This window comes from Stegostoma tigrinum, chromosome 26 (genome assembly GCF_030684315.1).
Source record: "Stegostoma tigrinum isolate sSteTig4 chromosome 26, sSteTig4.hap1, whole genome shotgun sequence".
NCBI lineage: Eukaryota > Metazoa > Chordata > Chondrichthyes > Orectolobiformes > Stegostomatidae > Stegostoma > Stegostoma tigrinum.
The window spans coordinates 24,528,938-24,546,094 of record NC_081379.1 but is presented as its reverse complement, the minus strand read 5'-3'; the positions used below and the strand labels follow the sequence as shown (position 1 = coordinate 24,546,094).

Genomic DNA, 17,157 nt, shown 5'->3' with positions numbered 1-17,157 from the left:
ATTCGTAAACCTTCAGGTTAGAGAATTTCAGAGACTTCTTCACATCTCAGGCTATTCATTCAAGACTGAAACTGTGTCCTTTTGCTCCAGATTTCTCACCATAGGAAAACAATGTCTCAGTAAATAACCAGTCATAATCCTGATTTTATTTTCAATTGCTTCTCATTCTTCTGAAGTCCAGAGATCTACTCCACCTCTCATCATAGATCAACCCTTTCTCCATTTCATCCTAGAAACCAATTTAGTGAACTTTTGCTATATGGCCTCCATTACAAATGTGTCCTGCCTAAATATGGAGATCAATATTACATGTAATATTCCAAGACTGGGCTCGTCAAACCCTTACAATTGTAGCATGACATCTTTATTCTTGTACTTCAGTCCCCTTGCAATGAATCATACCGGTATCTACCAGCTCGCGTACCATTTGCTTTTTTCAGTTGTTCCTGTACCTGCATGCTAAAGTTTTGTGCAACTCACCAGGTCTGACAACTTCTGTGGAGAGAAAGCAGAGCCAATGTTTCAGGTTACTGGACCCAAAACATTGACTCCAAGATAACAAAGTGTGAAGCTGGGTGAACACAGCAGGCCAAGGAACATCTTAGGAGCACAATAGCTGATGTTTCAGGCCTAGACCCTCCATCAGAAAAGGGTCTAGGCCTGAAACGTCAGCTTTTGTACTCCTAAGATGCTGCTTGGCCGGTGTTCATCCAACTCCACACTTTGTTATCTCGGATTCTCCAGTATCTGCAGTTCCCATTATCTCTGAAACAATGACTCTGTTTTATTTCCACATTTCTCTAGCTATTTCTGTTTCGTTTCAGATTTCCAGCATTCACAGCTCTTTGTATTTTGCTGAAGTTTTATGTTCCTAGTATAAGATTTCCATGAAAGCAACATACTCCAATCATAACATGATTCTTAAACTTCAACAGAGTCATTTGCATAGGCCCAAGTCTGTCTGAACGACAGCATTGAAAACCTTTTCTTTTTTTTAAAAAACATCTACTTTCTAGTCCATACCAAAACTGAATAACTTCACACTTCTCTAAATTATGCACGTCTACTACCTTGTCGCCTATTCACTTAAATTGTTCATATCTTTTGCAGACTCTATGACCTCCTTAAGGTTTGCTTTGTATAATCAGCAAGCTTAGATACATTTCAGTCTCTTTCTATGATCATTATTACAGATTGTAAATAGCTGAGCCTCCAGCATTGGTCCTTGCAAACCTCACTGGTTAAAGCCTGCCAAATTGAAAATATCCGGTCTACTTAACAATTCACATTCCAGCTTAATATATTACACACATTTCATTGGGCCCTTTTCTCATGTGTAAGCCTTTTGTGTGGCATGTTATTGAATGTCTTGACAATCCTCGTATACAAAATCAACTAGTTCCCCTTTATATACCTTGCTAATTCCATTCAAAAAATCTAGTAAGATTTTTAATTAGGATTTCCTTTTTGTAAAATCATTTTGACTTATTTGAATCATACTATGTTTATTTAAATGTACTGATAACAATTGATCATAGAACTTGCTAATGACTGATGTCAGAATAACATTTTATTGTTGTTTTGCTGCTTTCTGAAACACTCCTAATCCTCAGGCTTACTGCTATTCTTTGCAAATTTTTGAATTTCTAATTTTAATCAAACACTATTTTTATCTCCCTGAAAAGGATAGATCTTTTTTGGCAAGTTTTTGTTTCTCAATAGAGCATTCTGAATTGCTTCTTTAGATCTTTAGCATTGTTTACTAACTGCCACATCTATAACTTTATTTACACAGTCGATGTTTGCCAGCTTTCCCCTCAGGCTTTGTTTACATTTTTGATCCTTACTTATGATTAGAGTATGCCATTTTCAAACTTAATACGGAATTCAATTGTGTTGATCACTATCTTCCTGTAGATCTTTGACCATGATGTTACTAATTAACCCTACCATATTGAATAATGCTGATAACCATATAACCTACTTTCTGCTTGTTCAATTGTATATTGCTCCTGGAAGCTGTTAGAAAAGGATCCTACAAACGCATCTTTCCATACCACTTTGACAATTTGGTAGTCTGTATGAAGATTAAAGTGGCTAACAACTATTATACTTCCTTTGTTACGATTTCCAATATCAAACGCATTGTCCAATGGTATTACGCCTGTTTTAGGGGTTTATAAACTGGTCCCAACAGTGTTTATTCACCCTTGTTATTTCTAATCTTCACCCATTCTAATTCTGCTCACTCATTTTCTGAACCAAGATCCTTTCTCATTATCCCTTTTGTGATCAGTGGTACCCCATCTCCTTTTCCATTTTTGCCCATCTCCTTAAAATAGTTTGTATCCTGAATTATCTATTTCCCTGTCTTAGTCACCCTGTGACCGTGCATTTGTAATGGTGGTGAAGCAATTCCTCTCTATTTGTGTTACGTGTGCATCCATTTTATTGTAAATGTTCTGTGTTTTCAGATAAAGTCAGTGAAATTTTATTATTTTTATTATTGTTTCCTGCATTGCACGTACTCTGTATTAGCTAAACCCGCTATCCCTTCATACCCACTCATAGAATCCCTACAGTGTGGAAGCAGACCGTTTGGTACACACCAACCTGCCAAAGAGCATCCCACCCCTAATCCTGTCCCTGTATTTCCCATGTCTAATGAGCTCAGCCTGCTCATCCCTGGACACTACAGGCAATTTTAGCATGGCCAATCTACCTAACCTGCACATCTTTGCACTGTGAGAGGACACTGGGACACTCAGAAAACCCATGCAGACACGGGCAAAATGTGCAAACTCCACACACAGTTACCCAAGGCTGGAATCAATCTTGTGTCCCTGGCGCTGTGAGACAGCAGTGTTCGCCACTGAGCCACCAGGCTGTCCAATAACGGATTCTAAAATCTTATCAACGACCAAGCTCAGGCTAATCGACCGATAATTTCCTGCCTTCTGCATCCCCTTCTCTTAAACAGTGGTATTTAATCAGCCATTTACTAGTCCTCTGGGACCCTCCATAACTGCAAGTTTCCATTGTCCAAGCAGACCATAGGGTTGCACTCTCATTAAAGAGGTGGCAGGTGATTGTTTAACCGAAGGGTCACCGTACCTCAGCTGGTATGGGAATGAAACTCATGTTTTTGGCATCCCTGTATATTACAAACCATCCATCCAGCCAACTGAGCTAACCAATCACTAAGCTTGTCTTTCTCAACATTGATATACTTTTCAATTGACTGAACTTTTATCTTTGGAGTTCTAAATCTTGCTTCACTGAATATTTGCTGGCACACTCTACGTTTGTAACTTTGGTCCCTTTATTCATATTTTGGTTACCGTAACCATATCGTTACCCTGAACTGTTGTCTTGTCCCTTCTATTTAACTTCTCACATTTCCTCTTAGGTGAACACTATTTAATTTTAAGCCCCCTCTACAATTCCACTTATATAACTCACCAGGACATTGTTTGCAGTGTTTTTTTTTCAGGTAAAATTTGCCCCAACAGTACAGCTTCCTCTTTTTCCCAGTACTGGTCCCAAAGCCTCTTGAATTGAAGGCCATTTCTCCCACACCGATATTTGAGTGATGCACCAGTTCTCCAGTATTGCTTACCCAGTGTCAATCTGTTTGTGGTTCAAGTAATAGTCCAGGGATCATTACCTTTGTAGTTCTGCTTATTAGCCCCTGGCTGCTCATACTTCCTCATCAGAGCCTCTTTGTAGTGCTAGCTCTGTCCTTGTGCACTTCAACAACTGGATCCTTTGCCTCCTGCTCCATGTTTCTTTTGGTCTGGAGGAGATTTTCCTAACTGACACTGGGCAATCAACATTGGTTTAAGAAGCAGGCAAGTAATCTTTTTATCACTGTACAGTTTTCACATTGGCTTCCTTCAGTGCATTTGGATGTATCTTATTTGGTTTGTGTCTCTTATCAAGTATTGGCAGCTTACTGTGTACTATGCCCCTTATCAATTTTGAATCCTTCTAGTGATTGAATTTGTTTCTCCATCGCCATGGCCTTGGTAGCATTTACTTTCTTCGTAAAGACAGATGCAAAATATCCATTTAATACCTCAGCCATTACTTTGTTTACACGTGTAAATTCTCCTTAGTCCATTTTGGAGCAGAAATGGGAGCATGGTACTATCAATCATAGGACGATCATTTTGACTGGTGGAGCAGGCCAAATGAGCTTCTCATGTTCCCATTTTGTATGTTTCAACACAGCTGTAATCCTCCTTTTACCTGTGTGACTTGCAGATGTCATTGGGATTTTCCTTTTTATGATAGCTTCCCAGTCTCTCTTCATAATTTCTTCTCTTCACTTATTTGCTTTTTCATCTCTGTTCTGAATCTTATGTATTCAGCCTTGATTTTAATTGCATTTCCCACATAATACTGATGATAATGACACTTTTCATCCTTTATTTCAGTTTCTATTTCTGTCCGAGTAGCTCTGGAGTTGTTTGACCTACCTTTCCTTTTTGAGCGAATATACCTTGAATGTGCCTAAATGTTTCTTCAGTGAAGGTGTTACTGTGATCAGCTACAGTTTCTCCCACCAACTTTGGCTCCACTGTATCTTGCCAAGCTCGCTTCTTGCTTTATTGAAGTCAGCTCTTTCCCAGTTAAATATTCTTAGTCCGAATTGTTCATTATTCTTTTCCACCTTCATAGTGTCGTAGTCATAGAGTCATACAGCACACAAATAGATTCTTCAGTCCAATCAGCCCATGCCGAACATAATCCCAAATTAAACAAGTCCCACCTGCTTCTGGTCTATGTCCCTCCAACCCTTACCTATTCATGTGCTTATCTAAGTGTCTTTTAAACATTATAACTGTGCCTGCTTCTACCCCTTCTTCAGGAAGTTCATTTCATAAAGTACTTGCTCCTTGTGTTTTTTTTTAATCTCTCTGCTCTCATCTTAAAAATATGCCCTCAGTCTTGAAATCCCCCATAGTAGGGAAAAGACTCTTGCTATTAACCCTATCTACACCTGTCATGATTTTATAAACCTCTATAAGGTCACCTCTCAACCTCCGATGCTCCAGTGAGAAAAGCCCCAGCCTATCCAGCCTTTCTTTATAACTGAAATCTTCCATGTCAGGTCACATCCTGGTAAATCTCTTCTGATCCTTGTCTAGCTTAATAATGTCCTTCCTATAAATCAGCAACCAGAAAGAGAAACAGTACTCCAGAAAAGACATTACCAATGTGCTGTACAACCTCAAAATGACTTCCCAACCCGGTGGCTCAATCGTTAGCACTGCTGCCTCAAACCTCTAAGGACCCGGGTTCAATTCCACCTTTTGGAAGACTTTCTGTGTGAAGTTTACACATACTCCCCGTGTTTCTATGGTTTCCTTTGGGTGCTCCAGTTTCCCCCCAAAGTTGAAAGATGTGCAGATTGAGTGGATTAGCCATGGGAAATGCAGAGTTATGGGGTAGGGGCGTGGAACTGGATGGGAAGCTGTTTGGAGGGTCGTTGTAGACTTGGTGGGCCAAATGGTCTGTTATAAACTGTAGGGATTCTATGATACGCAAAGGACTGAGCAACGAAGGCAAGCATACTAAATGCCTCTTTAACCACCCTGTCAATATGTGATGCAGACTTCAAAGAATTATGTACCTAGGTCCCTCACTTCTATATACCTACCCATGGCCCTATCATTAATTGTGTTTGTCATACCAAAATGCAATACCTCTCTTTTATCTGAATTGAATTCCATTAGCTATTTTTCAGCCCATTGACTTATTTGATCAAATGGGTCAAAATTGATACTAATATAAAGGTATATGAATAGCGTCAACAAGTAAAACATTATTAAAGCTAGTATTTAAATGATAGTTGACAAAGCAAGAATTGATTTTAGCTACTCCGCTTTGGGTAGAGTTCCAGTGGTCTATTCAACAATACTTCTGTCTGATCAATTTGTAACTTCCTCACTTGTCCTGACTGTCCCTTGGTCACGGTTCCTTGTTTTGTTATTACAGTTTTTCCCGCAAAAACAATTCTGTTATTAAAACCTGAGAACAAAATAACTGCATCAAAGTAATCAGATGTCTTCATGGATGTTTTCCCTTTGGAAGAATAATTGCTAAAGTAACACATATGAACTCGACCACACAACTGTACTTGTCACCTGTTCATTTACAATGCTGTTCAATTAATACTGGCTTTTTTGTTCATCCACTATGAATCAGTTTGACCTTAGAAAATAAAAATAGAAACCGTTAGCTTCAGGACAAGTTGTGAGTAGGCAAATGCAATATAATATGAGCTTATCCATTTTTAGCAAAAATAAGAAGCTGGGTTATTATCTGAATGGCAATAGATTGGAAAAGGGGAAGGTGTCTTGTACACCAGCTGCTGGAAGTTAACATGCATGTGCCGCAGGTGGTGAAGAAAGAAAATGGTATGTTGGCATTTGTAGTGAGACAATTCAAATACAGGAGCAGTATGTCTTCCTGCTATTGTACAGGGCCTTGATGAGATTTTGTATAGTTTTGCACTCCTTATCTGAAGAGTAATGTTCTGTCTATGGAAAGAGTGCAACAAAGGTTCACCAGACTGATTCCCGAGATAGCAGTGCTTGTGTACAAAAAGAGTTTGGACTATATTCACTGGATTTTAGAAGAATAAGGGGGAATCCCAAAGAAACCTATGAAATTCTAACCGGACTGGATAAGGTACTTTTTTTAATTCACTTGTAGAACATGGATGTCACTAGCTGAGCCAGCATTTTCTTGTCTGTCCCTACTTACCCTTGAGAAGGTGCAGGTGAGCTACCTTATGGAACTACTGCTGAGAATATGCTATAGGGCTAGACTTTCAGTGCTATTAGGAAGGGAATTCCAGGACTTTAACTCAGTGACAGTGAAGGAACAGTGATATATTTCCAAGTTAGGATGATGAATGGCTTGGAGGGAGCATGCAGATGGTGTTCTTTCCGTATCTGCCGCCCTTTTCCTTCTAGAATTGTATGATCAGACATGATCATATTGAATGGCGGAGCAGGCTTGAAGGGCTGAACAACCTACTGCTGCTCCTATTTTCTGTGTTTCAATGTTAGAACTATACAACAGTTCAGATGCCATCTGAGGAGAAAAAAGGAAAGTACCTCCCCTTCCTGCTTTTTCTGTTTCGTACTTAATAACCTGTAACTTCTTCCACTTTTAATGATAAATCATCAACCTGAAATGTTCATGTTGTTTCTCTGTCCAGATTCTGCCTGACCAATTGAGTATTTTCAACATTTTCTATTCATTTCAAATCTACAACTTCCAATATATTTTGCGTTGAAATGAATTTAACCTATCGCTCCCTGCATGCCATTTCAGATGACCAGAAACCCATCCAGGATGCTTAACTTGATCTTGTTGCTGGTCTGTCCATCAATTTCTGCCCTTCTAGTGTTTTACTGTGGAATGACGCTGAACTGTCTGTTAGTTCTTACTTTTCCATTGCCCTGTCTTGGATCAGCAGCTTTTAAATTTAAATTTGGTCACTTCAAGTAATTTGCAATGCAGGATTGTTAATACGGCCAAGCAAGAGATGTCCATTTACTCCTATGGGTGATATCATTACCATGCTAAACATTTTGAAGAGCAATAATGCTCAAAGGAAATAGAATTTAGAACAGTTCCTTGCTTAGAATTTTATAATGTCATAGTTTCAAAATACGTATTTTAAAATTTTGATTAATCTTTGTAAATGCAGTTTTGCAAATAGCATTATATCTGGAATTGTACTTAAACTTGTAATGTCTTATTGTAGCCAAAATATACCCAATATTTGCAGTACTATTATTTTTTATATATACATCACTTAAACAAAACATTTCAGAAAGGTTGGTATTTTTCATTATTTTGCTATCACTGCTTTCAATTTTTAGATCCAGGAGATCAATACTCAAATTAACCAATTAATTGAGAAGAGAATGATGCGAAATGATCCGATGGATGACAAACTGTTCCTTTTTCGGCAACAGGTAAGGATGATATAAACATTAGTATGGAAGATGAGTTCCAAAAATATTCTGTTTCATTAAAAATGAAATACATCATTTGTGTTTTTCAACTTTTCAATGTGACTTTGAGTCTTTGGCTGATTGGCTAGAGTTATTAGATGTAAGTTTCAAACCTTACTGAGGTAATTCTGGTAATTGCAGTTGGACCCTCGGCTCCCAATTCTGAGTTGAAATCCAGCAATTGCACTCATATGCAAAAGATGTAGTGGGACTCCTCATCAGTAGTTATGAGATCACTTGTAATTGGGACAAACCTCTCCTAAATACCTAACATTGGAGACATGTTAGGTATGTCTCCAATCTCATAACCGATTGGAGACATACCTAACACATAGAAGATGATTGCTGTTGATGGAGGTTAGTCATTTCAGTTCTAGATCATCACTGCAGGAGTTCTTCTGTGTAGTGTCTTAGGCTCAACAGTTTTCAAGTACTTCATCAATTACCTCCCTCCCTAATAATGACAGAAATAGGGATTGTCACCATATTGTACAATGTTCAGAACCATTCAGTTACTGAATACAGTGATTACTGATACTGTATCCAACTGCATCAAGACCTGGATAGTGTTCATCCTTGGGCTGACAAATAGCAAATAGCACTTTAACCACACAAGTGCAAGGAAATGACAATTTGCAACAAAAGAGAACCTAACCATTTCTTTTGAAATTCATTGGCACTAACAATTTGAAACCTCCACTGTAAACTTCCTGGCATTACCATTGACCACAGACTGAACTGGACGACCATATAAATACCATGGCTACGAGAGCAGATCAGAAGCTAGAATTTCTGCTGCAAGTGGCTTGTAACTTACCTATTACCTTTTATTTCTTTATTTTTCTGCTTTACACTACAAAGGACTGTAATGCTTAATTTTTAACTTTATTTCTTCATTTTCTACTTTGTACCTAAGATTTAGTGCCTAGGTACCTAAGATGGTGCTAGGACTGATGGCATTTTACAGTTTGCACTGTACTTGTGTACTCCTGTACTTGAGCACACCTGACAGTACAATCTAATTTTAATTCTAATTCTAATTCTAATTCTAATTCTAACCAAAACTGCAAGAGGTAAGTTACACTTGCTTGGATGTTTTTCTATCAACACTCAAAAGCTTGACACCATCCAGGATACAGTAGTCCACTTGACTGACAACCCGTCCACTACCTATTCACTCTACCACCTGCACATTGGCAGCAGTGTGCACCTTCTAGAAGATGAACTGCAATTATTCACAAAGCTTTCGTTGCCAGCACCTTCCACGTCCACATCCTCTAACAGCTAGAGAGACAAGGGCAATAGATGAACACCACCATGTGCAAGTTCACTCCAAACCACACACCATCCTGACATGGAGCTATCTTATTGGACGTTTACTGTTGGTGGGTCAAAATACTGGAATTTCTTTCAGTATTAATACAAGAAAGGGGCTTTTCACTACCTTCTCAAGAACTCTTTGTGTTTGGGATTAGCCAGTAATACCCAAATCCTGTGAAGAAATAAAAACAATCCTTTAAATACTCAATCAGCTGGTATAATGTTATATTCTGTTTATAGAAAAATGTCAGTATAAACCTGAGGAGTGAATATATGCCCTATAGTTATGATATTCCTCCCACCACAAACTCACCTGAGAAGAGTTGCATTGAATTCATTCAGTGGCAGAGTGTCATGGAGAAACTGGATGCATATTTTCCTTGTGATTCCTCACATGTTTATTCATTCATCTTAGTACAAAACAGGCATACAAGATTCTGATTTTTTTGTAAAGCACAGAAAGCATATTTGGTGTCATCGAAATTTTTGTACTGTCATCTCATGGGTTATCATATCAGCCCTGTTGAGATTTATGCTTGTGTCACTTGGAAGTTATTGTCACTTGAGAACATAAATTTGGAATCACCTTATCCATAATCAATCTGTTGGTTAAGTGGTGGAGGAGCGGAGGGGGACAGTATGTATGGAAAATGGAGGGAAAGCTTTTCACGTTTTCCTTCTGGAATTCAAGCCATTTATCTGCTCAGCTGCAGTCTAAACCAGGTGCTCTGGATCATGGTATAATTTCAAAAACCCTCTCAATTTATTTGTATTTGCCACATGACTGTCTCGTGTATATGTTGGGGGAAGCATGCAGAAATGGTGCCAAGTGCCATTTTCCAAACTTCCCAAGAGGGCTTGAAGAAGGTACGTAGAAGTTCCAACTCAAAATGTAGAAAGCCTTAGCTTCAGTCACAGCAGCCACTTTTCATTGCAAAAGCCCATCCTAAGAAAACACAAGGAGTCTGCTTTTAAAGGCAAACCTGCATGGCACATTTGTTCTCTTGGGGAAAACATAGACCAGTTTAGTCAATGTTGGAACTCTAGCATTGCTGTCAGTGCCCCCCCATGCCTCACACTTTAAATTGGACTAAAAGGCTTGAGTTACTGTTCTGTTACTTTAATGGCTGTGGAAGTTTACCCTAAAGTTTGCATTTTACAACTGCAAGACCCAGGAGGAACTAACCTCAAGGACAAGTCCGACTTTAAGCAATGTTAAGGCGACAAAGGCAAGGAATCATTGTAATGTTGGACGTTACCTACAGCCAGCCATGTTCACTGCTCAGCAGGAGAACTACATAGTCGTCAACAACATCCTTAAAGTAAATGTAGCTATCAGTCAAGAACCAGCAAATTAGTTTTAGCAACAATCCCAAAAACTCTTTCCAAGCCTGGGAAAACTGCATGCCACATCACACTGAAGGGAGATACCAAATCTACCAAATACACACCCTGGAAAATCCCAAACCCATTTAAAAACAAGGAGCTAAGGTGAAGCTATGCTTCAAAGGGGATCATTTCAAATGTCACAGCCATCTACATAGTGTTCTTGTAGGGTGCCAGTTCCTAAACCGAAGGGATTAATTAGAATTTATGTTGATTTAACACATTTTAGTGCGTAAGTGCAACAAGACATATTTCCAATGTGAGAGCCCCGTTAACCTTACAGCACAATCTTCCACCAAGTTGGACACTAACAGTGGCTTGTGACAACTTCCACTACATAAATACTCCAAGCTGCTGGCCATATTCATAACACTGAGGATGTTATTGTTTTAATGACTTTTCTTTGATCATCACATCCACACCTGAGATTTTACAGTAGCCAGCATCCCGCTCATTAGAAGAAATAAATGAAAGGCAGTATATGCCACATAGATGACATTCCCATCCAGTCTTTTTAAGTCTAACATGATTTTGGGTAAGGAAAGTTTTGAGAAAGTTATAAGACTTTGAGTTGACACTTGTAACAAATGTGAATTCTCAAAGTCAATGATTAATTTTTTTATGGGCTACATTGCTGAATCAACAAAATGACAGCAGATCTGCAGAAAATAGAAGCCATCAGGATATTCTACCACCATGGAATATCACAGAGCTGCAACAGTGTATGGTGAAAATTCTTACCCCACTTAGCCTAAGTTAATGAGCCTCTCCAGTGATTGTTCAAATAAAATCAGGGATAGTGTTGTACTGAGGGGCAGCACTCATTTGATCGAATAAAAGACATGCTCATTTTGTCAAGGTATGTTGTGATCCTGACTTTTCAGCAGTCTTAATTCTTTTTCGACAGTCTTAATTCAGATTAAATGCGATGGGATAAGATGGTCAATGTACTACATTTGCTGGTACGCTATGTTCCAGTACGGCAGTATTTTCAGCACCACCATTCTTAATAAGAAGGTATCCTTAATAACTATTTCCTGTAAAGAGAGATTGATGGTTCCACAAGTTCTTCATCTGAATGTCTTCCAGAAGATTCACCAGGGACATGTAGGTATTTGAAATGTGTTAGGCCAGGGTGCAGGCAATCTATATGATGACCTGTCATCTCTCATTCGTAGAGGACTTGGTCTCTAATTGTACCATCTGCATTTCAAAAACAGAAATTACCTTTTATAGCCCTTTTTTCTTCAGCTATGCCATGGCACCACCTTAGCATTTGCCCATTGATTTTAAGGAGTTTTTTTCTCATCTTGGTAAAATGTTATTCATGATGAATTAAGGTTCAGAAGCTCAGTCCACCTTCGAGTCTGTAATACAATTTTTGAAGATGATTTTTTCCACGTCTGGAATCCTGGCTGTCGTCACCTATGACAATGAGCCACAACGTGCCAATGACTGTTTCGATCCTTTGTGGCTTCATATAGATTTATCCACATCACTACTTCACAGAGATATCCTGAACCCAATAGCAAAACTGAGAGAATTATATACGGTAAAAGGCCTCTGGAGGAAGAATGAAGATTTTCATTTAGCACTACTCAGCTACACCATTGCAGAACGGCTTCGTCCCATGATAGATTTGGATTAGTTGCAAGTTGTCAAGTGTCATAGTGCAGGACCATTTAAAAAAAAAGACAAAGTGCAACATGATAGAGAAGACCATTAAGGTTTTGGAGTAGATTTGGAAAAGACCATGTTCGCGTTTCAAATCAGAGACCCAGGGCTGATAAACTGTACGTGTTGAACTAGGGTAGCATTGCGTGTCTCATGGGCAGTTAGCCTGAAGGCATTGTGCTTGCAAAACTCCAACTAAGATCTTGTCTTACCTGAACACCAAATTGTATTGCTTGAAGAAATAAGAGTTGCCTTCTTGAACTGCTGCAGTCCACCTACTATGGGTGACCCACAGTGCCATTAGGGAGGGAGTTCCAGTATTTTGTTTAAAAAAAGAATCAGTTGGCTGGATGCATATCCTGATCTTCAGGAGGAAAATGTGACAACATGGTCCCTTAAGACTGAGACAAAGACTGAAGATCTACAATTTGGCACGCACCAACCCTCCACATCCTCCAAAGGAATGCCGTGCACATTCAGGAATATTGGTGAAACTGCTCCAACTGCAGAATTGCGCTGTGAAGTGCAGAGATTGGAACAGAGCTATGGAAGATGTGTAAAACTTCATGAAATCAACAATTAATGGGAAGGGTGAACTTGGGAGAACATGTGAAATAAAGACTTAACTATGCTGTAAGATTAGGTGCTGAGATGTACAGCAGGACTTATGTCAAAGTCAGATCATATGGAACTGGAACCTGAGCCTATAAGATTCCAGAGATGCCCTCTCTTACCATTCCTTATATATTGTTCTATTCAGTAAAGACAGTTAATGTTCCACCTGTGTGTGGACCTAATCATTTTCACTTCTCTATGGAGAGCAACCTTTGCGGAAGAGCTTGTATTTCAGCATATCTGTCAGACTTCAAAGTCACATTGTATTTCAGATCTAGACTCCATCTTGAGCGGAAGAAGAAGTCAGCTCTTGATAGAGTCTGAAATATGCAAACTGTTACAATTGACCTGTGATGATTTCATATTTCCAGTTGCCTAGATTTGTCTATTGAGAACATTTTCATTTTGGAACTTCTTGAGATGTGGACTTTAATGTGCAGATAAGGTTAGCAGCCAAGCATCACGCCAGTAGTCCATGTACCAGACTAGGCCTATGAGTTTAAAATTATATCCATGAGGCAGTAGTGAAATTAAGAACAGAGGGTTTTAAAAAATTATTCTGTCATTTAAAGCAAATGACAAAATTATACATCTGCATTGATGAACAACTTCCAAAGTAACGTTTTAATTTTCACACCAATTTTCAGGCATCCATCATTTCCCGAAAAAAAGAAGCTAAAGCTGAAGAGTTACAGGAAGGAAGAGAGGAATTATCAAACTTGGAGAAAGAACTGGCACAGAAAACAAACCAAGCTCGTGATTTTGATGGCACAGAAGTACTGAAAGGTGATGAGGTAAGGTAACAAGTAACTGCAGATATTTCAGCCATTGACAAGTGTTGGTTTCATATTTTCTCTCTCTAATCAGTTGCAGAATTAACAGTATGTTAATTACAGCTTTGTATTAATTTAATGTGATAGTTTTTTTTATTTATTCATTTTGTGGGATGTGGGTGTCACTGGACATATTTTGCCCATCCCTAGTTTCCTTTGAGAAGGCCGTAGTGAGCTGCCTTCTTGAATCATTGCAGTCTACCTGTTGTGGATTGACCTACAATGCCACTAGGGAGGGAATTCTCGGATTTTGACCCAGCGACAGTGAAGGAATGGCAGTATATTTCCAAGTCAGGATAGTGAGTGGCTTGGAGGGAAACTTGCAGGAACTTCCCATATACCTGCTGCGCTTGTCCTTCTAGATGGAAGTGAGGATCTTTGGTGAATTTCTGCAGTGCATCCTGTAGACAGTACACACTGCTGCTGGTGGTGAAGGGGGTGGATGCTTATGGATGTCGTGCCAAGCTTTGTCCTGGATGGTGTCAAGTTTCTTGAGTGTTGTTGGGGCTGAAATCATCCAAGAGAGCGGGGAGCATTCCAGCACACTCCGGACTTGTGCCTTGTGATGGCCTTATTGGTGATGATCATAGACTGAGGAGTCAATCAAACCAACTTTTCAATATTATAATAACTTTTGTGATGCATATTTTTGGAATATTTATTCACTTTCAATAGCAATGTTACAGTCTTTGGTTGACAATCATGCTTTGTTATGTTGTGCTATGGATTTGTGAAATTTGCATTTGTGTTGGTTTTTCCTACATGTTGAACTTCTAATATCTGGAAAAGTGGCTTGAATGGAATAAGGGAAGAAAATTAATAAGCCAAGGTAAAAATTGAGAGCAATTTAAGTTAAATATTCCTTCTGGTTATTGACTGAAGTGACACTGACTAGAAGCACTCTTCCAAACTAACATCAGAATCATATACAGACTTGGAAAAATTAACAAATGCTTAAAATGCATGGCTCTTTCAAAATTATCAAGGTTTCATCTAACATGATGCCTACCTTGAACTGGGTCTCATTTCTGAAACAATGTAAGAACATTTTATGTTACGAGAAAGGATTTTAAAATTTTTCGCAAGACAATTGAAATCAGAGTTTGTTGCAGACCTCTACCTGTCTTTTAGGGGATGGTTGTGGGCTGACCTGTTGAACTATTGCAGTCTATATGGTGAAGGTACTCTCTCAATGCTGTGACATAGAGAGTTTCATAATTTTATCCAATGATAGTGATAGAATGATGACGCATTACGAAGAAAGGATTTGTTGTGATGTAGAGAGGAGTTCTGAGAAATGAGTGTTTCCTTGCACCTGCAGTCCTCTTTCTAGATGATAGAGATTTTTAGTTTCAGAAGGTCTATCAAACTTTGCGTGGCTATATCTTGCAGATAGTGAATACTGCAGCCATGGTACACCAGTGATGGAAGATGGATGTTTATGCTTGTGACTGAAGTACTAATCAAGCAACCTGCTTTGTTTGGAATGGTGTCAAACTTCTTGCGTTTTGTTTCCATTGTATCCTACCAGCCAAGCAAAGAATATTGCATCACACACCTGATTTCTGCTTTGTCTGTCTTGGGAAATTGTGGGAAATTGGTCCTCTAATCTGCTGTAATAACCTCAGTATTTGTGTGCCCAATTGAATTTCTGGCCAATTCTGAACCCTGGGTCATTCTTTATGGGGAATTGGTGGTAATGCCAATATGTGTCAATAAAGGATGAGGTGGTTAGATATCAGTTGTTGGAGACGGCCAGTATCTGGTATTTATGTAATCTGCTCTTATCAGATCAAACCAGACATTATCCAATTTTTCTACTTTTAGCCATATAACACCATCATTATCTGGTGAATTGCGAACTAAATTAAATCCTATGCTGTCATCCATAAACAAGTCCACTTTTGACCTCACGCTAAAGTGGTTCAAGGTGATTGGGCTAGGAATTAGGATTTTTGCCACAATGTCCTTTGGCTGGGATGGTTAGTTTGTAATTACCATGACCAGTTTTCTGTCATCAGGGCATGGCTTCAAATTCTAATTAGTTTTTCTTCATGATTCTTATTAATTTAAGTTTTACTGTAGGTCTCTTATATCCCACTTGGTGGAAGAGCTAACACTGTCTTCTCATCTTTGAAATTCAGCTGCTGTCCAGTTTGGGCCAAGATCGCAAAAATCACAAGTTCGCAAAAATCACAAGTAAGCTTGGTGAGTGGGTTGCTGGTGAGCGTGTGCCACATGACCACTTTCTGGAATTTTGGGGCCAGGCTAACTTTTTTGTTTCATTCACAGACTGTGGGCATCATTAGCTAAGACATTTGTTGCTCATTTCTAATCGCTTTTGGTGAAGTAATGGTGCATTGCTTTTTTGAACTGCTGTAGTCATGTGGTGCAGGTATGCCCTCAGTTCTCAAAAATAGTGCATTTCAGCAATTTGATCCAACGTCTGTGAAGAAGCATTGATATGGTTCCTGTTCAGGATGGTATATGGCTAGAGGTAATAGCTTGCCATGCACATGCTCCCTTGTCTTTCTCAGTGGTGAACATTATGCGTTTGGATGATTCTGTCTAAGGAGCTTGATGAGTTATTGAAGTGCATCTTGTAGATAGGACATGCTGCTGCAACTGTGCATCCGAAGTGGGTAAAGTGAATGTTGAATATGTTTATGTTGGGTGTCAATCAAGTGATCTGCTGTGTCCTGGATGCTGTCAGGCTGCTTGAGTGCTGCTGAAACTGCACTTGCTCAGATATGCGGTGACATGGTGGCTCAGTGTTTAACAGCATGCCTGTCAGTGTCAGGGACCCGGGTTCTATTGCACGTTCGGGTGACTGTTTCTGTGGTGTTTGCATATTCCCCCAGTGTCTGCATGAGTTTCCTCTGGGCGCTCCCACAGTCCAAAGATGTGCAGGTTAGATGGATCGGCCATACTGAATTGTCCATCATGTCCAGGGATGTGCTGGCTAAGTGAATTAGCCATGGGAAGTGCTCCTGTAACACAGATGAGGTGGGGGTTGGGTCTGGGTGGTATATGTTTTGGAGCAGTGGAGTGGACTTGATGGAGTGAATGGCTTGCTACCACACTGTAGGAATTCTATGATTCTGTGAGAGTTTTGCATCATATTTTTGACATGTGCCTTATCAATGGTGGGCAGGCTTTGAGGAGTCAGGAGCTGAGGTATTCAACTGAATTCCCAATTTCTGACTTGCACTTGTAGTCATAGCGTTTATAAGACCAGTCCAGTTATCTGTATGGTCGGTGAAACACTGCCCCCACACCCCCACAAAAAA

The 17,157-nt window shown here is 39.3% G+C and overlaps 1 protein-coding gene across 6 annotated transcripts in view; it reads left to right on the top strand.

Moving 5' to 3' along the window:
* The window catches only part of ift81 (intraflagellar transport 81 homolog), a 111,385-nt gene that overhangs the window by 23,962 nt on the left and 70,266 nt on the right, over window positions 1-17,157 (top strand). For 5 of the 6 annotated variants that reach the window (XM_048555812.2, XM_048555811.2, XM_059655033.1 and 2 more), the window contains 2 exons: window positions 7,905-8,000; window positions 13,682-13,828. In XM_048555812.2, coding sequence (XP_048411769.1) covers window positions 7,905-8,000; window positions 13,682-13,828 — 243 coding nt within the window. Of the gene's footprint in view, window positions 1-7,904; window positions 8,001-13,681; window positions 13,829-16,011; window positions 16,076-17,157 lie in introns of all 6 variants that reach the window. The other variant, XM_059655034.1, reaches the window with a different exon arrangement.